The sequence below is a fragment of the Pseudoliparis swirei genome, chromosome 10 (assembly GCF_029220125.1).
Source record: "Pseudoliparis swirei isolate HS2019 ecotype Mariana Trench chromosome 10, NWPU_hadal_v1, whole genome shotgun sequence".
In the NCBI taxonomy this organism is placed as follows: Eukaryota; Metazoa; Chordata; class Actinopteri; order Perciformes; family Liparidae; genus Pseudoliparis; species Pseudoliparis swirei.
Window position 1 is genome coordinate 6,294,180 of NC_079397.1, and position 23,508 is coordinate 6,317,687.

The following is a 23,508-nucleotide window of genomic DNA, read 5'->3' on the forward strand; positions in this document are numbered from 1 at the left end:
CCTCGCGAGAATGCCAGAAATCCATCTGCACCTGCCGTGTAGGCTGGGATTTATATTCAGGGCTTTTCTTCTAATAACTGAATGCCCAAAAAAAGACAATGATTGATGCGCAGTGTTGTTCCATTCGTTCAAGGCATTCATTTAGTATCTGTCAGTGAGATAAAGTAAAGTCATAAAATAACAGAGATGCTAGCTGGGACAATGTGCCGTCTTAAATCACAACAGTCAACCTGTTCTTTTTCTTACCCCCAGGTTGGAAAAACACTTACAACTAAAATTCTTTGACCATGTGACCCATCTCTCTCTGGAGCCTTCACATGTTTGGGCAGAAGAGAGGGAGTAGGAAGTACTGATCTGTGCTTCTCATTTTACAGTAACATAAGAAGTTTTCTGGACAGAATACCATTCATTGTATAATTATTATTTGTAGATTTGATTACAACACATTTGCATTGAAATGTAATCTGATTGATGGAGATGGAGAACAATGGCAACATTTCATCTTCAGATGTTTTATTCAAATTCAAGAGAATTAAAATGCCTTTTTTCTTCGGTCGTCAAATACATTTTGTATACAAAACATTACCGAATTTTCTCCATGGATATTCTTTATAGAATTTTCTCCAATATTAAATAAAAATAAATTATCTATGGAAAATATATATTTAAGATGTTCTAAGGTAAATATGACAGTAAACCTAAGACACAAGACCATTCATTTGGCTTCAAGTCTACAACTATAAAGTTAAATGTTTCCTGAAATAACAGAAAAAAAGGAAAAGGGATATTTTTGCCATTCATAAGCGATGCTTCCTGCTCAGTTTATGAGGACATTTTGTTCTCTTATGCGCAAGAATCACTGTCTTCTGAGTGATACATTTTAATCACTTTTTTATTCTAAATGCAAAATGTTTACAACAACATAAGCCACGAGTGGTCAACAGATTGCAGCATCAATACAGCTTCTAACCTGCCAAAAATGATGCTATTCAAATTTCACTGACAGAAAATCTATATTTTCTAGAAATCAAAGGAAATATTCTTGAAGCCACAGCAATGAAACAAGTCGATGCCAACTAATTTCAAATGTTTGAGCTTCACAAAAATGCAAATATTACTCATATCAGCAATTTAGATCCACAGATAATCATCAGTTCAATCAAGGAGAGACCCGTTAGATGATGAAGGATGTTTATTGTTAACAGATGATATGCAATGATGAAGTCTCAGAGTCTTTGGCGTTTGGACTCGACGGGGAGATTTGTAATTGAGGGCCGACTGTCCCGATCAGCAACGAGATAGATCCCCCCGTGGAGTCCAGACCTGGTGGTGGCTGGTGAGCTGATGGGGTGATGAGTTGAAGCTGATGGATCCGTGAAGACTGGGTGGAGATGGGCAGGTGGAGGGGTGCATGACAGCAACCTGAATGAACTGAAGGTAGAGAGACGGTCATATTTGAATGATACGGTCGTGAGATGATTGGCTCGCCGTGTCATTGTTTCCCCCGTGCTTATTGGATAGAATGGACCAGATGATCTGTGCAGCTGGTGTCATGATTGACGGTGCCGAGCAATAACAGCAGGTAAACAATGAGTGAGCATGTGAGAAATGCTTAGCAGACATGTGAAGGAGAAAATGGCTGACATGAGGGGTATGGTCTTCCTGTCTGAACTTGCCCTATATTTCCATTTGTGAGGAATTAGAATTTTCTCACAACACGGCGATGTATTTTTATTTTCTTTAGATGACAATGGACGTCAGCATTCGGAAGCACAGAATGACATCCCTTGGAATTGGTGGCTTGATCCTATTGCCATCCAGTCTGAGATAACGCAGTCGAGGAACACTTTCGTTAGCGGAGTCGTCCACAGCGTCAATGGCGACAGGACAGACGTTGGCGCCACTTACACCTGTAAATAAACCAAGGCAATGCATAAATTACGATAGCATTACAGGATACCTCTCTGATGAATAATCCCATTCAATAGATACAAAGAAGAAATACTTTGGATCTACAGCTCAAATTATTCATGTCAAACTTACTTTTGATATTGTTGTGGTCGAGGTGAAGTTGTTCAAGGCCCGAGGAAATGAGGGGAGCCTCGGTCAGCTGGTTGTGGGACAGCTGCAAGTCCAAAATGCTGGAGACATTGAACACATTTTTGGAAACTCCAGTGCTTCCAAGCTTGTTGTGGTTGAGTCTCAGAAATGCCACTTTTGCCAAATCTTTGAAGAAATTGGCTGGGATCTTCTCAATGTTGTTGCCATCAAGGAACAGCTGGGTGGTGGTGGGTGGTAAGCCAAGAGGCATCCTACTCAGCTGGTTCTTGGCTAGATTGATCTGTACCAGGTTCTTTAGACCTTTCAGGCTCACCTCAGTCACATCATCATCCATCAGCTTGTTCCTTTGAAGGTCTAGGAGGTTAAGCTTATTCAGACCCAGGAAGACACGAGAAGGGATCCTGGAGATGCGATTGCGAGAGAGACGAAGATGCTCCAGGCTGGCTGGCAGGTGAGAAGGCACAGTGGACAAGAGGTTCTCATCCATGTAGAGGTGTGCCAGGTGAGACATTTTACTGAGGACACCTTCTTCTACTCCCTTACTACTGATTCCGTTGCGATTTAAGTTCAACCAGCGCAGCTGTGTGGCGTTACGCAGGGCATCTGCTGACAGGACTTCGATAAGATCGTTCTGCAGGTAAAGACACCATGTGTGTGGAGGGATGTTGGGGATGATCTTCAGGCCTCTATTGTCACAGTAGACGGCACGGGGGAAGTCAGCGGGGCAGCGGCACTCTTTGGGGCAGGCATGGATCTGGGCCATATATTCCTCATGGGGCATGTCTTGGCCAATGACTTGTCCAACCAGGCACAAGCAGAGAAGACTCATGAGAGGTGCCATTTTGATGCCCAAGCTATGAGGGAAAGTAAGAAAAAACAATGTAATAGATGCCTGTGTAAGTGATACAGTTTTAGACACAAGAGGATCTGATCATTTGCTAAATATTGGTGCTGCCCAAGCGTTCATTAGCACATTAGCCACCGGTGTATGTTGCCTGCTCTACCACTGATGTCATTATCATTAAATTCCAATGGCAGCTGCCGGTAACCTGCTTTCTGGGTCATTTATTTACTTCCTTTGCCTGCCGATGACACGTAAAGCTCCAAAGACCGGATGCAGGTCAACTTTAATTGTATTAGGACAATCTTGAAGCGCTCAGACTTGAAGACTTTGCATGTCAGATGCAAACTGTTCATCAGGCTTTTGATCGCAACATGTATGGCCGCACATTTTCTAAGTCCACTTGCTTTGGTTTATACAGCTGGTACTATGATGCATGCAAATAAACACTTCAGGGGAACCACATATTTCCCCATGTTAGCGATGGCAGTTGAGGGGAACGGCAGATGGCCTGGTACTAGCCCCTCACAGCGGTAAAGTGAGATGCAAAAGGTGGGATGCAAAAACTAAAAAGAGAGTCAGCTCTATCATCTTCCATCCACCCATCTGTTTAGCTTCTATGTAATTCCCCTCAGCTGCCATCTGGTGCTCGTTGAAATTCTTGATGCACTCCTTGTTTGCCTGGAACTCATTTTGAATAGGTCACGCTTTTCCATGGATGGGCACACATCAAAGACACAAGCTGCCGCACCTGTTTCGAGAGTGTGTTCCGGCTTTCTCACTGGACAGAGGTCAAAGCAAGGTTACGAGGTGCGGTGCAAATGCTAAAATCATTATCCGTGTTCCCGTAAAGGTAAAACCTGATCACTTGTTGCCAGTCAAACATCTACTGAATCACCAACCCTGTCATCAAGCCATGTCAATGTCTTTGCCTTCCAGAAACCAAAGCTTACCTTTAAACTCTCTTAGTTCCTTCAAGCTTTTCTCCTTCCTTAGCAAGTTATATAGCGTACTCCCAAATGATGGCTGTACTTCTTTCTACCCTGTATTTGTACCACTTGTTTTTTCATTAAACCCGTCATTCATGATGACACCAAAGCTTTTCTTGGCCAATGAGATTCTCCCACGATCAAAGGTCATAATCCCATGGTTGTGTTTAGTGTGCTAATCCTTTTTAGTACTTGAGACATGACCCACTTACAAACAGGCTAATGCAAGACTACGTGTTTTGTTAGTTTGCTGGCTTCCACATGTACAACCCGTCCTTCTTTTTTTGGCATGATTGATCCACTCACAAATCCTTGAGTGACCTTTTGGCTACCTTTGTGCTAATTCTGTGCTACTGCTGTACACGGTGCGATCAGTACACAATTAAATAATCTGCAAACTATTATGTTTTACAGTGTTTGCAGACTCAAAGAAACCAAATGTTGTTCAATACGGTAAATTAAGAGGATTTTGGAGTGAGGATGTTATAGGAGAGAGGTCAAGCTTAATCTGGGGGGATTTTACTACCTGCCGGCCATGCAAATAATTTCTGTACAAGATCGCCAGTCTCAGGATTGCGACCCTTCAACATGCTAGTGTGATATTGAGCTAATTTAACAGGTCAGCAAAGGTTTTATTTCCCAACTGAGTTGAGTGAGGATAAGGGCAACACTCATCCATGATCAGCAATGCAATCCCATCATAGCTCCTCCTCTGTTTGCCAAGGTGCGTTGGTGAACGGTGACGTAATCTTGTATGATCAGTTACACGTCCTTAGCAGATTTAAAGGAATTGTACGTCAAAGACAAATCGCTATCGAGATAAAGGAACATGTTTCCGCACACTTTTGTATCTTATCCTAACTAACGCTTGGTGTCTTTACTTCTTTGCACGGCATTCTCCAATGTGTTCTTTTGAGTTAATTAAAGAAGACAAATGCACTCTTGCACACACCATAGATGGGGTATCGTTCTAGTCTCATTAATAGTCATTAATAATGTGTGTTGAATGGTCCAACTGTTGAAAATGATGAATCAGGGCTTTACATATCTGCAAAATGGAACATAATATTACTGAAAACAACTGTTGGCTCCAAACTCCCTGACAGACTAAAGAGAAACACATGCAGAGGAAAATATGATAATGCTCCTTTCCTGCCAGGGCCTTTGTGTCTGAGCCAGCTATGTTAATTATACAACGGGTTGTATTTGCACTGCATGGGTTTTGTGGGATCGGTTCCAGTTGATGGCTTTGCTGAAATCCACATCATGACTTTGAAACATTTGGAAGAGTTTGCATGGCTTACTTCATCCAGAGTGGAGAAAGCATTTAGGTCAAAGTGTTCATGGATGATTATTCTGTGGAAATAAAAACACGTTTGGCAAGGCAATTTATGTGATCTTCAAAGAAGTGTTCCATTGGCAAACAGCCACAGTTGATTCGTCTTAGTTCATTAATTTCCAGATTTGATTGTAAAACTTTTCCAAATCAATCAATCAATCTTGATCCTGACTGAAGAATCGCAATTCCTAAGATAAAGGTGTCTGAAAGAAAAACTGAATTTTTCAACTGATACATTTACATGAAACACTTTCAAACCCTTGTTCCATTTACTTCACCTCTTTAACGTAATACCTGCAAGTTCAGAAACACAGGCTTGCAACGTGCACCACATAAAAGGTAGAGACAACTCCAATGAGATGTATACCATCTGAAAAATGCACCGTCCAAGCCTTTCACTCCCCCTCTGTCAAACTGTTTTTACTCGAGAAATATACGATTATCTTTACCTGTGAGAGAGATCTGCATGCAGCCAGGTGTGGTTTGGTTCTGCTTCTCAAAATGATTGTCCGCAGTGTCACAGTTAAGCCCAGTTGGAGTTGTAATGGTGTTGGTTTGATTCCCCCAAGGCTGTTCTTTGGACACCAGTTGAACCGAGAGGATAAAGTATGTGTTGTTGGTGGGAGGACGATTGGGTGAGTTGGGATGTCCCTTCAGAGTTTGTGTTGCCTACCTATGGCCAACCTAGTGGATTGACAGCTTCACTCGATACCTATTAGGCTACTATCGGGAATGGGTGCACATCCATGTTATGGCTCATTTCAGCTCACAGGCCTTTGGGTGTGTTTACTAGGCTGCCAGGTGGAGTTACAGTAGCTTGGATGGGTTTTCTCTCAACCAACTTTTTTTAGGAAAAATTCCCTTTGTATTTTTTTTACAACTCAAGTAATCGTTTTGTAGTCTTGCTTATCTAATTACTTACTGACGTCAATGTAGATAATTTCTTTCACACTGGTCATTGCCAGAAAACGTTTCACAATACAACCCTGTCTACTGTAGTGGAACAGGAGCCCCAGACCCCTAATAAAGTTAGCCAGTTATTTGGAAGTAAAAGTTCAACTTTATTAGTTTGAGAGTGACTCACCCGTAAGATATCATGGGAAATAGTCATGTTCCAGGAAGCTGATGCTGTAGCCAAGCATTCAGTTTACTATTGGTGTGCATTTTTAGTTTGATGCTTTCTTGTATGTATCCAATATCAGTTGGGAATAATTTCCGACTATCCTGTTTTTCCACAGTTTCCTTTGTATTTTATCTGCAATTGTGGTGCTGTATTGTTGTTGTTTTCTGACGATAGATTAAAAAACTATTTGATGGATTGCCGGTACATTTTAGTTCAGAAATGTGTGGTTCCCAGATGATGAATGCACTACTTTTGTGACCTCGACATTTAATCCAGTGCCATTACAAGGTAGACTTTTGGGGTTTTAAGGGAAATGTCTTTACAACTATGGATGGATTGCCATGAAATTCTTATCCACCTCAGGAGGAAGCTAACACTACAAACTGACATGGGAACATGATGAACTTGCTAACATCAGTTTGCACTGCTATTGTGAGCATGTTACCGTGCTGCTGTTCGTATTTCTAGCATTCTGTTCACTCGTCGTCTTGTTATTATATGTATGGCTGGGAAACAAGAATCACATCGAGTGACTGATACCAGAAACTTCAGGTAGTTTCTCAATTTTATGTTTTGGCAACATTTGAATACGTTCCACAAATATGTGACTTCATTCATTTTAAACAATTTTATTCAATACAAATTTTTAAGAGCAGAACACACATTTTCTTTCACAGCATCCAAGAACCTTTGGAAATTGGATTATGTTAATGCCATCCGTCTTGCCCATCTTCTTGCCTTCTTTCTCAGCCCAACTGTGTGCGTGTATGCGTTAAGGGCACAGATGGTACATCTGGATCCCATCTTGTCCCCAACACTTTTGGGGACAATTGTGAGAGAAAAAAGAAATGTACAAGGGATGGAGAGAGAGAGAGAGAGAGAGAGAGCTTGAAATAAAAGAGGGATGGGAAATATCCAATAACAATTTAAGTACAACTGTGTCAATTGAGTAAAGTCTGTAGAGAACAATTAGAAACTAGATTAATGTAATGATGGATGGACACAAAATAGGAATAACAAGGAACATATATAGAGATAAGAGCTGGAGATGGTCTCTAGACTCTAGACAGGAGCACACTCGTTTTGTGTTCGGCTGCCAGGCTGCAACAGCTGATTATACTTCCACTCCCCATCCCAAGCAGGAGGATGTGAGGCTTACAGTTTTATAAAAGACTTTATTGTCTAGACAGGTTTAATATAAGAGCGACCCAGGAGGAAGAAGAGGAAATTGTCCTAGATCAGGAATCGGTGCAAATGACCGTATTAAAACATGTGAAATGTGCTAAAAGCTGTTAAAACAAACATGTAACATGTTGTAAAGCTCTTGGCAGCGAGCAGACCGCTAATATTTTACCCGCCGACGTGTATTGGATGGCATAGAGAAGTGTTGGGTGTCATTGATACGTCCCAGCAACTCCAAGACAGAAGACTACTGACTTTTCATTCACATAACTGCGTCACATCTCAACTTTACAGCTGGATCTACTTTCAAACACCACTTTCAAAGATCGGGAATCTAACGGCACATCTGGAAGTTGTTTACATAACAAATACAAATGCCACAAACCTAATCAACTAACCTACCAACTTGAAATAGTGTCTGCTGTAGGAAGGAACTCTTGACTAATACTCATAGTGTTTCCAGCACATGTGGTACACATCAGTCAGGCTTAGTGGTGTTCTTACTGTTAGTGCAGAGCTTTGCAAAGGTGCTATTGATATTGTAAAAGTAACACACCCATAGACAGTAACTATGCATCTTTGCTCCTGATATATTATTCACATTCTCAATGCATTTATAAATCATGAGGAGCACTTTGAGGATGTAACAGGGTGTCTTTGTCATTTCTTTCATTGATGACAGTTATCCATCTTGTGTTATACAACATAAAGTGGAAGAAAGATTGGACTTTTTCTTTAAATCTTGAATAGAGATTACTCTGCTGTGGCTTCCAGATATTACAGACGCTGATACTCTTTGAAAAACTATAACGAAAAGCAGACGTTTATTGCCTTGACAATATCCAGACTAGAGTCTTTTTCTGCTGATGCAGGCACAATGTGGTCCAGTTATTACTAAATAGTACAACACAACACCCACAATAGGGTTTTGAGCTACAGTTAAATACACATTACATTACATTTTATTTAGCTGACACTTTTCTCCAAAGCGACTTACAATAAGTGCATTTAACCATGAGTACAAACTCAGAACGACTAACTAAAAATACTATAAGTAAGTGTCATTTAAGTGCCACTGAAGTGCTAATCAGTTTTTATTCAAGGTTTAGTCGGAAAAGATGTGTTTTGTAGAGACTTTCTGCTGTCCACACAATATATAATTCCCAATATATGACTGAAACTGATACATCTGTTAATGTGCTCTTGTAAATACAAAAAAGACTTGCACCAAATATTCAAAAACCAACATCACCTCCTTATTAAGATTTATTCAGTCTTCTTCCTGGTAAATTGGACGGTACCCATTTTAAATGGTGGCACAGAAACCAAAAGGAATGTGCTGATTTTTCAAGTTTGATTTCCTTCTGGCACACAATGAAACACATTTCTCAGACTCCTCCAATCATAAGACAAAAAGCACCACAGTACAATGAGGGGGCCAACAACCTGAGTCTTATTTACTTTTGAAGGGAACTATTGAGATGCAAAACTCTGGAGAAAATTGTTAAGCTATGGTTTTCTCTGCACGAAAATAGCCCAAGGGTATTTGTTTCCATAGAAAATATCTCTAAGTTGTGGAATTGTGCAAGACCCTGCAACCCTTGCATCCCTCCAGGACCAGCATTTTTTTTGTTTTACTCTGGAGTTACAATAAATAGAGGGCAAAGATTATATGTACTCTATGTAGAGTAAATACTGTGAATTGATGACTTGAAAGACACAAAGTGAAGTCAAGAGAATCCAAGATAAAGATGAATACCACAAGATATGGCTCTTTGAAAACAGTTGGGCTGTGAGTGTAAACAGTTTAGCTGAAACACAGCAACAGGCCTTGGCAAATGAAAACAATTCATCCATCTTAAAAACGTAATTTTTTCCTTTTGTAAATGACGGGAAACATTATGATTTCATTCCAAGATTTAGGCCTGAAAGAAAGAAAGTAGCTGCTAAAAAATGACAGCTCACTCCACAGAGAAAGGCAGCCAACTAGTCTTGTTTTTTGCATCTCATAGATAATGCAGTCTGGACTGATTGTGAATACAATTTGAGACCAATGTCACAAAGTGTTGTTGTTGTTTTGAGAAATTATGTAATTGTCATATGTGACGTTTTTTCTTGACACATTGTTTCCGAACATATTTTAAACATATTTATTTTAAGCCCAACCATGACTTTTTTCTTATTTTTTGTATTGCCTCAACCTAACTGCTGCTGTCACAGTAGTTGCTTTAATATAACTGCAAACCATTTTGTGATATCGACATGGTGTAAAATGGATTATATGGCTATAACTAATGGATTTATTACACCATGCCAAATGTATTTTTTGTGTTATTTGTAAGTTGTCTTTATTAATCCTTTATGAATAATTATTATAGGATCCAACAATTAAGAAACCATGTCTACCCTTTATAAAGGATGCCTTGTTGAAAGTGGTACACAAATAAAAGTTTCAGCAAAACCATAATGAATACCATAAAGGTTATCCTGAAAGCTCTTACTCTTCCGCTGAATCAAATAAGATGGTTTCATCAATTAGTTTCCATACCTGCTCAAAATTAATTGCAACAGGCTTGAAAAGCAATATCATACCAATATGTTGTAAAGATAGTTTATTGAACAGTTTTTTGTTTCCTCACAGCAAATCCAAGAGTCAAAGGCTACACAAATAAAACACGCTAACATTAAAAATTACCGAAAGAAAATGTGATATTACTTCAACCAACATGACACGGCTGCCAAACTTTATTTTGTATGGGCAAGAAGCATATATCATACATAGTGAACAACAACGTAACAATGACAACATAGCAACTGCAAAAGCTGTAGTTTATTATGAAAGAATGGTACCATTGGTTGCATGCAAACAATGCAAATGTATACAAATGCACATTAAAGTTGACAGCTAGGAATTAGATAAGGTAACGAAAAAAACAGTTGACTCGTAATTTCTTGGAAATATCATCTCAAGGTTTAGCTGAGCAGAAAAAAGCAGTTTCAAGCATACTAGCAACTTCTTTTAATCAAGTGTCATTGATTAAACTCTTTGACACCAAGTACCTGAGGAACAGTTTGGTCCTCCCTCGATTGGAATTAAAGAAGTTATTTCCAATAAGAAATTTACATTTCCCAGTTGGGTATGTGGATACATTTTTTACTTTGTAGTTCAAAGGCATCAGTCAGTGGAACATCATGGTATTTGCATCAAGGCGGACACAAGTAAATAACACTGGTATTTTACTAAAAAGCACTCCGATTCATTCAAGACTTTTATTAATGTAATCGTTTTTACATTTATTCATCATTTCTTACATTAGGCATTATACACTGAAATCTAAGTACGCGGTCCCTATTTGCTGGTCCTTTGCACAGCAATGGATTCATTATTGTACCCACCTTTTATTATACATGCTAAACATTGGAAGATACAAGACCGACAACAAAATGACAATTGACAACTGAATGGGGACATTGGAGTTATTGTTTACTCCATTGTGTCCATCTTCAATATCATCAAATACAAGTTTGGAATATTTAAAGTGTGTGTTTTCAATCAAAGCAAGTGAATACATTTCTATTTACAGAACTTTTGGTCCTTTCTATATTTTCTATATTTCTTCCCTCTCTATTTTGCCTAGAGTCAAATATAAAAAAACAACACTTGTTTTGACGCCTGATGAATTCAACAATCTGACTGCTGAATGTTTAGCGAAATATGTTGCAGCTTGTCCTTTCATCTATTGAATCTCAAATTTGCCCAGCTCTTGATTCATTCAAGATATATATTTTATTAATAAAGATGCCATCAAAGTACCTAAGATTTGCATACTACTTATATGCAAGGACATCTGAGTACTAAGACAGAAGGGATATTACACCATTCAAACCCAGAAGGCTTTGGGCTGAGCCGTGTAATGGTAGTGGAGAAGCAGGTTATGGTAAGGTTATTGATTTGAGGGAGTTCCTTAGTCAAATATGATATCTGCAGCTTGGCGCAGGCAGGTGGAGTACTCAGGGGGCATGCTGCGATGTGTGATTTGGTTGCCGTCCAGACGCAGATGATTCAGGCGGGAATAGTTGACGGGTGTGATGAGCTTGCAGAAACTTGTCAGTTCAAACTCTACAGAGAATCAAAAGTAGAGAAAAAAGTTATTGAAGTTGGCAGAAAAACAAAATACTCAAAAGTTATTGTATACCTTTCAACCCCCTGGGGGTTAAAGGTACCCTGTGGAGTTGTTGACCACTCGTATGAGAATGCCTACGCATTCCTGTGGTTTAATGCTGTTCTGCTGACCGACAGTCATTGGCGATAATGCACAAAGAAAGATAACAATGCACCTGCAAAGATAGTCAAGAAGATGGCCTGGCTAGCAACCATACATGTAAACAATGCACACAATGTAACCACATTGGTAAGGCATACTAATTACAGACATAACATTAAGCACATGGCCAAAAAGGACATTAAGAGAAAAGATTGCCAAATTGACACTCACTGTTGATGTCGTTGGCCTGGAGATAGAGTTGCTGCAATTGCTCGTTGATCTCGGGGATGGACTGCAGTTTGTTGAAGGACAGGTCCAGCTCCACCAGCGATGTCACATTGAACACTCCAGCAGGAAGTCCAGAGTCCACCAGCTTGTTGTGGGAGATTCTCAGGTACTGCAGCGAGGACAGCTTGTTCAGGTATCCGGCACCAACAACGTCAATGTCGTTGTAGTCAGCGTAGAGGATTTCCAGTGAACTTGGGACTCCAGCTGGCAGCTTCTTCAGCTTGTTGTGGCTCACATCCAGGGACAGCAGCTTCTTTGACCCTTTGAATGCTCCCCCGATGCTCTCGGTACTTAGTTGATTATGCTGAAGGTGAATGGAAGTCAAGTTCTCCTTGTCAGCCAAGAGTCCAGCGGGGAACTTGGATAACTTGTTGTGCATCATCTTCAGCTCATTGAGGGCCTTTGAGGGAGGGATGATTGGCTCTGTCAGGTTGTTGTAGCTGAAGAATAGCTTCTCCAGGCCTGTGAGCTTGTCGATTGAGCCCTTTGCTATCTTAGCATTGGTAATCTGGTTGTTGTCAAGTACCAGCCAGCGAAGTCCTTCAGTAACATTATCAAATACCCCAGCTTGGATCTCTTCTATCTTGTTGTTCTGGAGGTACAGGTACTTGATCCCGCTTGGGACCATGGGAATAACCTTGAGCCTGCGGCTGTCACAATACATGGCGGTGGGGAAGTTGATAGGGCAGTCGCATTCTTGATCACAGTTGGGCCCCGAGGGTCCGAGCATGTTAGCAGGCCGGTAGTCATAGTCGTCATAATAGCACAGGGCTACGCTGACCAATACGGCCAAGAGGGTTGCACGGAGAGGGAACATAACTTCTTGGGATCCAAACGACAGAAGAGAGGAGGAAGCAAGCAATAAAATGTAAAGGTTAGATGGGTCAAGATCAACCAAATGTTAACAACAGAAATAAGACATAAAGGGATTTATTAATTCGCCTCAATTTAAGAATTCTGGATAAAAGCAATATAAAGCATACAATCCCCCCCCCTCCCCCTGGTCAAGAGTTCAAGTCAACCCATTGTTGAACAATGAGTCCTAGATTCCTTGATTTATTTATCTGTGTCGAGCCACATCATTACAGCTGCAGAATGAGCCAAACTGCACTGCTCCCAGCACCACTTCATCTATCAACATGTCACATTTCAACATAAACTGGCAATGGGAGCATTAATGCAATACAGATGTTCCTGGAGTGCACACTATACATCCAAAATGTTACACTGATCTTCAACATATGTTTTCTGTTTGACCACTTAATAAAGTGATTATCATCCAAAGATGCAAAAACACAAAAGACAATAAACTACAACCAGACGTATAACTAGTTCAGGGTTATGGCTGTACAACATCAACCCTGCAGACATTGCAGAACCAGAATAATAACATCCAGACACATGAAAAATGCAGATAGAAACTGGAGCCAAGTGCAACAGATTGTTTTCCAAAGTCTAAAAAGTCACCAAAATCTAAGAAAGAGTTCTAAAAATGCTCCTGCAGATCTGAATAAACATGTAGGATCTCAGCAAATACACTGTTTACCTGAAACAATATGCAAATCATGAGACTGCGGCCACTTTTTGTTCCATACATTAGTAATTGTTTGCCTTCTCTGCACCAGCACTAGCAACAAACCATAAGTTTGACATTTGAAAAGCATCCGGAATGCAAAAATAAAAAGTAAGTAATAATCAAACAGGAAATCACAAATCCATGCCTCCATAAGAAATCTTACCTGTGGTTCTCTTTCTTCGTATGCGTGGGGTGGAGGGCCAGTAGGTAAGAACAGTGTGGTGTTCAAAAACTGGAGGTCTCTGGAGAAAAACACAGAGGGAAAGAAGGACAGAGGGGGTGGAGAAAGAGAGAGGGTTAGATGGAGAGACAGAGAGGGAGGAGGGGAGGCTTCTTCAGCAAACTGCAGTCAGGTCGTAATATACATTAAAGGTGTCATCATTGTGAATGTTGTGGGGAGCATCATCCAAAACACCTTTTAACTAACCAAAGGCAGGTGCATCCAGCATATTATCGCAAAAAGTTAAAAAGTATGATTCGAAGAAAATAAAAAGTATGTTGCCTCCACCTTTTCTAATATATAGCGCATTTACACATCAACCATGTCTTCTGGTTAATTGTTCTCCAAACAACCATCCCGAAATGTGTGCATGAAGAAACTCAAGTTGAAAATGGGAAGGCGGTTTGTGGAAAAAATATAAACAGTCGGGGAAGTTATGTGTGGAAAAATGTGAAAATGATCTCTGGCAGCCATTTAACCCAGACGCCGGTTGTGAAGAGGAACACATTGACCAGAACCTCTCAAGCTGTGAATGAGGCGTTGGAAAATTTGACAAGGCTATGAGATGGCCAGAGAAGACTGTTTTTGACAAAAGGCATGAGCTGAAGTGGACAAAACTAGGTTAGAGCTTATCCAATTCACGCCATATGTCTTTGCTAAGAAGTATTCTACTCTTTATTCTTGTATCGCAAGGGGGTGGGGAAGATAAATGGACAAATGTGTTCCCATTTGTTGGTGGACGTCCATCACACCATCACAGCATGCTGGCAATCGGCGCATGGATTTAATCGGTCGCAGTGCCGTCTGTTTCTCTACTCACATACCATTCTTGGACACCATCTTGGAGACTTTTTGAAGTGTGTGGAAAACTTCCATACCTCACATTCTAACTCAAACTGATCGTCTGGTGTTTAAGAAATATCATGGGGAATCAGTTATTTTGACTGGTTTTTAGAATTGTTACTTCCTCCTAAAGTCTTGTTTATAATAATGAAAACAATACTTTGAATTCATATAGCGCTTTTCCAAACACTCAAAGACATTTTACATACGGCATAGACAAACAGACCCAAACTAAATAGAAAGACGAGGAGCAAACAAAACAAACAGAACATTTCAGGTAAAAAAAATAAAATTTGTCTCACTGAATCATCTTTTTTTTTAACTTGTGCATTTATAAGAAATAATACCGAAAATCTGAAAGATCCAAAACTTAAAGCTAACTATATATGTGTCTGTGTGTCCTTCACATATCTCCAGAACTGTGCCTCTGATGTACTTTCTACGGGCAAAAGAATGTGCAGTGTAGATTCGGTGCAGTTTCGACGTGTGACACATTCAATATTAATACATTTGGAATGAACAACATAAAATATGTGGATCATTGGACTACAACTGTGTTGCAAAGAAATGGAATATTCCTTTTAATGTGGGGAAAATGGATGGAAACAGTTTCTCTCCAATAAGTTATTAATTTGACATTTCCTGATCTTAAGAGTTGATGAACATCGCCTGAACTGAAAACTAAATAACTACCCGGTGAAAAATAGTAGAGGGCCAAGATGAATGTCCTTCATTATAGTTAACGAGTCACACCTGGTGTCAAACAGGCCCAATCAGCACAGGTGGCTCGTTAAGAACTCTCTTTTTTTCTGCCACGCTCTGCAGTCTGATTTAACCAACACCTTTCAAGTTACACATTTCATCTATTGTTGTCAAGCTTTTGAGAGGAACTGTTTTAAAAATATAGGAGTACACTAATTATGTGCACAGGTGGTCAAAAAATAACCCTTTTAATCTTTCAATTATTTGTCATTTCAAAGGGGAAAAAAATATACAAAATGTCAAAGGAAATCCAAACAGCTCTCAATTGGTCTGCAGGCAGTTCACGTGGGCTCTTCATCAGAGAAAAATATTTATTTCTTTGAGGTTGGTGTGTTTCTACCTCTGTAACTGGCAGTGTGTTTGTGTGAACACAGACGTAAGCAGTTAAACACTGTGCAGAGTGGAGGTGGAAAACAGACCTTTTGCTTGGTCACTGTGCTTCTTCTTCTCCTCCACACTGTTGCTGTCTGCCTTATGCTCTCACTTCCTTTCCATCGGGCCAGATGGCAGACATTGGCTTCCAGCACTGTTTCCCTTACACTTGTTTGTACTTAAGTGCAACTTGTTTAATTTCCCTGCAATTATGCCAAATACTGAATTATATGAGAACACAAATTCATGGAACAACCAAACGGAGATGAAACTGTTTCCCATGCATTGGACATATTTCAGGGGTTGACGCAGATGTATTTAGACCATTTGAATATTCATCCTATCAAATTTAAAGTATGTAATGTTAAGAAAACCAGTTTTTCCGCTCTTCCTTTGCCCTTTCTTTTAACCTCAGTGTGATTACTGGTTGCAAGTTACTTTATTGCCTTATGTAAAAGAAGGCCTGCAATTTTATTTACAAGATGTTATTATCTATTTATCAAATGTTAGTGTTTACCAACAGCCTGCATGGACTAGCGTGACTTTGTCGTTGATCCGTGTCCCTAAAAGAAGTCTGTGTACTGCAATGAAGAATATCATAAATCTGCTTTGCTGTGAACCTAATTATTTATCTGTGTAGAAAGCATGGCAATATATTATGTTTTTTTAGTGTTTAGAAACACAAACCTATTACATTTCTTTTGAGGATTTCATCCATCACTTTATATTCAATTCAATTCAATTCAATTCAGTTTATTTGTATAGCCCAATTTCACAAATTACAAATTTGTCTCGGAGTGCTTTACAATCTGTACACATAGACATCCCTGCCCCAAAACCTCACATCGGACCAGGAAAAACTCCCAAATAACCCTTCAGGGGGAAAAAAAGGGAAGAAACCTGGAGGAGAGCAACAGAGGAGGATCCCTCTCCTAGGATGGACAGATGCAATAGATGTAATGTGTACAGAAGGACAGATTTAGAGTTAAAATACATTCAATGAATATGACAGAGTGTATGAATAGTTCATAGTAGGCATATTCCACGATGGAGACCTCCACGATCCATCAGGCAGATGGCGGTGGGGAGGAGGAGTGGGCGGAGTCTCAACAGGACAGTGGCGTAGTCATGAGCAGGAATTCCACGACCCAGACGATCCATCAGGCAGATGGGATCTATGCCGTCTCATAGGGTCCGATGACCCCATGAGACGTAAAGTCAAAAGGACTTCGGGAGAAAGCAGAGTTAGTAACGTGTGATTGAGATGAAAATTCATCCTTAAGGAGAGAAAAGAGGAGATAGGTACTCAGTGCATCCTAAACGTCCCCCGGCAGCTATAAGCCTATAGCAGCATATCAAGGGGCTGGACCAGGGCAAACCTGATTCAGCCCTAACTATAAGCTCTGTCAAAGAGGAAGGTCTTAAGTCTACTCTTAAACGAGGTGACTGTGTCTGCCTCCCGGACTGAAATTGGAAGCTGGTTCCATAAAAGAGGAGCTTGATAACTAAAGGCTCTGGCTCCCATTCTACTTTTTTAAGACTCTAGGAACTACAAGTAGTCCCGCATTTAGTGAGTGTAGCTCTCTAGTGGGGCAATATGGTACGACAAGCTCCTTAAGATATGATGGAGCATCACCAATCAAGGCTTTGTAGGTTAAGAGAAAGGAAGAATTTTAAGACTCTAGAACCACAAGTAGTCCTACTAGTGAGTGTAGTTTCTACTGGGAGCCAGTACGACAAGCTTGATATGATGGAGCATCACCAATCACATGTAGGTAGTGCAAGAATCTTAAAGTGATTTGATCTCTTTACTGGGAGCACGAGCTGCAGGATTCTGGTTAACTGAGCAGTGCAGGAGTGATGTGATCTTTCTTAGTTTTAGTGAGAACACGGACCTGCAAGAGTATTCTGGATCAACTGGAGGACCTAAGTTTATCCGGTGGACCTAAGAGATTTATTAGAGCAGCCTGCTAATAAGGAGTTGCAGTAATCCAGTCTCGGGAACGAACGCGTGAACCACTCTTTTTTCTGCATCTTTTTGAGACAAGATGTGCCTGATTTTTGAAATATTCATTTTAAATATTACGTATTTGGAAATATTACGAGATGAAAGAATGCAGTCCTTTAGATTGCTTTCTTTACGGGAGTTGGGAGTTAAAGGACAAGTCCATCAAAGATAACGCCAAGATTCTTTATTATGGTGTTGGATGCCAGGCAATGCCGTCTGTGAAGCCACATCCATCACCAGATAATTGATCGATCTCTGAGGCTCAGGGCCGATTAAAATTACTTCGGTTTTGTCTGAGTTTAACATCAAGAAGTTGCAGGTCATCCATGTTTTATATGTCTTTAAGACATGCTTGAATTTTACAGAGTTGGTTGCTCTCACTCGGTTTTGCTCGATCGACAATAAATATAGTTGAGTGTCATCTGCATAACAATGAAAGTTTATGAGTGTTTCCGACACACGCTTTCCGTGAAATACGCGTATAAGGTAACAAATTGATCCAAGCACAGAACCTGTGGAACCTCGTGATTAACGCGGTGGTTATCACCAGGCGCCATCGCTGACAAATACAAACTGAGATCGACTGGGATAACAGGATTTAAACCAAATTAGCGCCGGGCTCGAAATGCCAATCGACCGCTCCAGTTCCCGTAACAGGATGTCATGGTCAATGGTGTCGAATGCAGCACTAAGGCTCCAATGTTAACTGGTGACAGAGGGAGTCCTTTATCTGCTGCCACAAGAGGTCATTTGTACTTCACCGTGCCGCCCCGGTGCTGTGGTATGCAACCTGATTGAAATTTCAACAACTATTACAGAAACAGCATTGCAACCGATTTACAATTAATTTTCTCGTGATCTGAGAGGAAGGGAGGTTAGAGATCGGTTCAGAAGTCAGGCCACTGCCTCTGATCCAGAGGGCTTTTCAGGAAGAGGCTTAACAGCCACCTTGAAGAGTGTGGCACGAAGCCCAGCAGCAGAGACACATTGACAGATTCACAGAGAGCCGGGCCACCAGCTTGTCCTTCATTATAGTTAACGAGTCACACCTGGTGTCAAACAGGCCCAATCAGCACAGGTGGCTCGTTAAGAACTCTCTTTTTTCTGCCACGCTCTGCAGTCTGATTTAACCAACACCTTTCAAGTTACACATTTCATCTATTGTTGTCAAGCTTTTGAGAGGAACTATTTTAAAAATATAGGAGTACACTAATTATGTGCACAGGTGGTCAAAAAATAACCCTTTTAATCTTTCAATTATTTGTCATTTCAAAGGGGAAAAAAATATACAAAATGTCAAAGGAAATCCAAACAGCTCTCAATTGGTCTGCAGGCAGTTCACGTGGGCTCTTCATCAGAGAAAAATATTTATTTCTTTGAGGTTGGTGTGTTTCTACCTCTGTAACTGGCAGTGTGTTTGTGTGAACACAGACGTAAGCAGTTAAACACTGTGCAGAGTGGAGGTGGAAAACAGACCTTTTGCTTGGTCACTGTGCTTCTTCTTCTCCTCCACACTGTTGCTGTCTGCCTTATGCTCTCACTTCCTTTCCATCGGGCCAGATGGCAGACATTGGCTTCCAGCACTGTTTCCCTTACACTTGTTTGTACTTAAGTGCAACTTGTTTAATTTCCCTGCAATTATGCCAAATACTGAATTATATGAGAACACAAATTCATGGAACAACCAAACGGAGATGAAACTGTTTCCCATGCATTGGACATATTTCAGGGGTTGACGCAGATGTATTTAGACCATTTGAATATTCATCCTATCAAATTTAAAGTATGTAATGTTAAGAAAACCAGTTTTTCCGCTCTTCCTTTGCCCTTTCTTTTAACCTCAGTGTGATTACTGGTTGCAAGTTACTTTATTGCCTTATGTAAAAGAAGGCCTGCAATTTTATTTACAAGATGTTATTATCTATTTATCAAATGTTAGTGTTTACCAACAGCCTGCATGGACTAGCGTGACTTTGTCGTTGATCCGTGTCCCTAAAAGAAGTCTGTGTACTGCAATGAAGAATATCATAAATCTGCTTTGCTGTGAACCTAATTATTTATCTGTGTAGAAAGCATGGCAATATATTATGTTTTTTTAGTGTTTAGAAACACAAACCTATTACATTTCTTTTGAGGATTTCATCCATCACTTTATATTGATTTATTACAAGGAAATCAACAAGATTGCAATAGGACGAATAAATAAGAATATAAATGTAAGGATGACTAAGCAAAGTGTCAGTGTTTCCCTGCCTTCAAAATAAAATCAGTTAGCAACAGCTTCACTGCTAGAAATACAGTTAAAGGCCTGAAAAGAGAGAATCATTAAATTACATACCCAGGGCATAATGTGTGTACACTCTTGGAAACAACTCTGTACTCCTTTATCTGAGGATTTGAATCATATAATAGTGGATAAACAGCTTCCAGTCAGTCAAGTCCAATTTGGATCAACCCATTTTGAACATTCAAATCAATACTTGGTTTTCCACTAGATTACAACATATCCCTCAGCACCTTTTTTGTATTACTGAAAATTCTAGGACACAATTAAAGTGAAATTATTTAAAGAACTCAATGGTTCTACACTCAAACTTCCGAAATACTGCACTTTAGCCAAATGTCACAATTCCCATGAGGTGACTGGAGGGTTATGGAGCTCACCTGTTGTGCAAGAACCTGCTTCCTGTAACGACTTGAGAGCAGCAAGGCGCGTTTCCCCTCTCGGCCAATCAGGCCTTTCTATAGGGCTTAAGAGAGGTGGGGGGGGGGGGGGGAAGACTCACTGCTCACCCACGATGTAATGCCGACCTCATTTTAGCACATTCAGCAAGAAACTCTGGTCTGTAGGCCCCTTTGAGACTTCTTTTCCATCTTATATAACTTTTCAGCTTTTGAGCAGATCTTGAATGAAAATGAAAGGATCAGCTTTCCACTATAGGTTGCTTGCATCAGGGCAGAGTACAAGAGTGTGTGATTACCTAATGATAACTTCATGCCCAAATACTTTAACATTCTTATTAAAACCCCCTTATACACATTTCCTCATTAGCAAAGGTGAATAATGTATATGTAGATGGAAAACTGACATGTTACAATCTGTGCAGTGCATTTATCTCCATACACAGACATCTTCGCAGAGCAAAATACATTTAAAACTAAGGTGCAAATACACATGCTCTGACAGAGTTATACACAGTTTGGAGATCCAAGGAAGCATATTAGCAAACTGGGATATTTTTGGACGTCTTGGCACGGACACACAGAGGCTTCTGACACAATCTCAGACGGCACTCAGACACCACCGTCTGCTCCTACCATGTGGCAAAAGTCTCTCTTATTTTGTAATGACCTTGGCTGTATCACACAACGTACCCTTATTTTACAATCCCTTAACTTAAGGGATAAAGTGTATTGTTTTCATATCAAATCTCACGCACACTAATAATGGGGTTTAACACGTTGTGGCGTTGTTGATGGGATTTGATTGAAGGAATTTAGCATCTCATATATCCGACGGGTCTAAGCTCAGGTTTCTGTGTGTACATTTGGTGAAGGTAGTTTGGATTTGCAGATAGAAATAACCCACTGCATGAATGTGTGACACATCTGCACTTCGGCTCACCGGTCTTTGCTTTCGACACGGTGTAGGCCACAAACACACACACACACACACACACCTACAACACACACACACAAAGTCACATGTGCATGTGAAAACACACTAAGCAGCGAGTGTGCAGTGTGTGCCAATATGCTCTGAATTAAGTCGATGGAAACTTATTTTCACACAACTGATTTTCTCCAAAGTACTTTTTTCACATTAACTGAGACCTTGCAGACACTCAGTACATGCACCAACACAAATAATGGCAGCAGCCTAAAGCAATAAGTGCTTATGGTGTAGAGAGGAGAGCCTTCTGTTGGACCGTGCTCATGCATGTGTGTGTGCAAAGAATATAGAGTGCTGTTCCAATATCGACCACATGGGGGCAACAGCTTGAAGTACATTCAGGTTGCTGAATAATAAACAGATTTTTAGCCGGTGGGGCGAGAGCCAGCACTCAAACACTGATGCCTTTCAGTCTGTTCCTCGAAGACCCAAGTCCTATCAGATGGAGAGGATTTTGAGCCAATCATAACTCTTACATGTTCTTTCTTTAAAAACTTCTTCTAGGCAGTATGCATTATTTGTAATCTAATGCCACAAAGTTAGAAGTTTAGTGAGGAAAGCAGCTTTTCTGTGGAGGTCTCAAAACTCTTATATTGCTTCATTTCTTTATCATATACAATCATTTATCTGCCACCGCATTTTGTATTTGAATTTGCTCACAATATGTATACTTTTATCTCAAACCTCACCTTTTTGTTGTTGCTTATAAATATGATATTTGTTTGCTTGTCGTCGTTGCATATCCATTAGTGGTGAATAGGAAAAACAGAAAGGAGTGTGTGGAAAATATGCAGCTGGTGGCAGTGATGCACCAACTGCACAGTAAAAAACCTAGCTTTTCGGGGCATTAATTGAATTAATGAACTCTTATTTAATCACTTATTCTTTATCTGATAGCATGTTACTGATAATTGTCACTTCTAAGACTTTAAACAACGCCACAAAATATAAAAGTAGTGAACACATGCTGAAGACACCATACAACCTGCTTGCCGAGGCAGAAGTGTCAACCACCACACGTCTCAAGGGAGTCGTTATATTTTAAATATGCTTCTTACAGTCTCATAAATGACTTTAGGATTTTAAACCACTGGTTGGCAGAGGCCAGAAATAGTTTGTGAGCAAATATTTTTGTTTTACCTCAGACTACAAAACCCATCAAGATGAGTTGGAGACTGCAGCTTGAAGAGAATCTATATGTCGGATTTTGTAAAAAACAAATTTTGGGCCCACCATCCAGCTGTTTTTACTCCCCCCAGGACCTGGATGTGTTGGTACGATGGCTCAGTAATTCACATTGTCTTTCCACTGCAGGGAAAGTGTATGATCAAACCTGCCGGCCCATGTGGAGTTTGCATGTTCTCCTTGTGTCGGTTTAATCTCCCCAGGGAGTGACCATTTCCTCCCACAGACCCTAGAAACGGTGGACCGCCTATATACCGTACGTCCTGTACATGTGTACAGTACATCCTGTGATGCAACGTGATTCTGGGCCAATGGATGCTGGGAATGGCTCCACCCACCCTGAGCCCTGCACAGGATAAAGGATTATAGAAAATAAATAGAAGTTCTGTATGTTGTAATATCATTTAATCTTTTATGGAAAATACGTCTCAAAGGCTCGATGGGACTACATTATATGATACGGTATTTTTCATGGTAGTTTGTCAAACATGGGTCTTTATCAGGACATGTTATGCATGTACACTACCGTTCAAAAGTTTGGGGTCATCCAGACAATTTTGTGTCTTCCATGAAAACTCACTTTTATTTATCAAATGAATTGAAAATTGAATAGAACATATAGTCAAGACATTGACAGGGTTAGAAATAATGATTAATATTTGAAGTATTAATTTTGTTCTTCAAACTTCAAGCTCAAAAGGAAGGCCAGTTGTATCGCTTATATCACCAGCATAACTGTTTTCAGCTGTGCTAACATAATTGCACAAGGGTTTTCTAATCA

General features: G+C 40.2%; 2 protein-coding genes across 3 annotated transcripts; both read right to left on the bottom strand.

Moving 5' to 3' along the window:
- Nucleotides 1-1,189: 1,189 nt before the first annotated feature.
- Nucleotides 1,190-5,769, bottom strand: kera (keratocan). The gene is made up of 3 exons (XM_056425311.1): nucleotides 5,680-5,769; nucleotides 2,044-2,915; nucleotides 1,190-1,910 (listed from the first exon to the last, which is right to left on the bottom strand). Exons 2-3 carry the CDS (start codon nucleotides 2,900-2,902, stop codon nucleotides 1,741-1,743), a joined length of 1,029 nt encoding a protein of 342 aa, XP_056281286.1. The 5' UTR covers nucleotides 2,903-2,915; nucleotides 5,680-5,769; the 3' UTR covers nucleotides 1,190-1,740.
- A 4,478-nt stretch (nucleotides 5,770-10,247) lies between these two features.
- On the bottom strand, nucleotides 10,248-14,534 carry lum (lumican). Of its 2 annotated transcripts, none has more exons than XM_056425306.1 (4): nucleotides 14,092-14,534; nucleotides 13,828-13,906; nucleotides 12,032-12,907; nucleotides 10,248-11,655 (listed from the first exon to the last, which is right to left on the bottom strand). In XM_056425306.1, exons 1-4 carry the CDS (start codon nucleotides 14,104-14,106, stop codon nucleotides 11,501-11,503), a joined length of 1,125 nt encoding a protein of 374 aa, XP_056281281.1. In that variant the 5' UTR covers nucleotides 14,107-14,534; the 3' UTR covers nucleotides 10,248-11,500. The 2 variants fall into 2 exon arrangements, with proteins under 2 accessions (XP_056281281.1, XP_056281280.1); XM_056425305.1 differs by having other exon boundaries at nucleotides 12,032-12,910; nucleotides 14,092-14,530.
- Between the last annotated feature and the right edge of the window lie 8,974 nt (nucleotides 14,535-23,508).

Bases quoted from the DNA above. Each gene is read 5' to 3' on its own strand.
- kera (XM_056425311.1), bottom strand. From the start codon at position 2,902: ATGGCACCTCTCATGAGTCTTCTCTGCTTGTGCCTGGTTGGACAAGTC. The intron at 1,911-2,043 runs GTAAGTTTGACA...GTTTATTTACAG, and splicing joins CGACCACAACAATATCAAAA to GTGTAAGTGGCGCCAACGTC.
- lum (XM_056425305.1), bottom strand. The intron at 12,911-13,827 runs GTAAGATTTCTT...TTGGATCCCAAG, and splicing joins ACGAAGAAAGAGAACCACAG to AAGTTATGTTCCCTCTCCGT. The intron at 11,656-12,031 runs GTGAGTGTCAAT...GATTCTCTGTAG, and splicing joins CCAGGCCAACGACATCAACA to AGTTTGAACTGACAAGTTTC.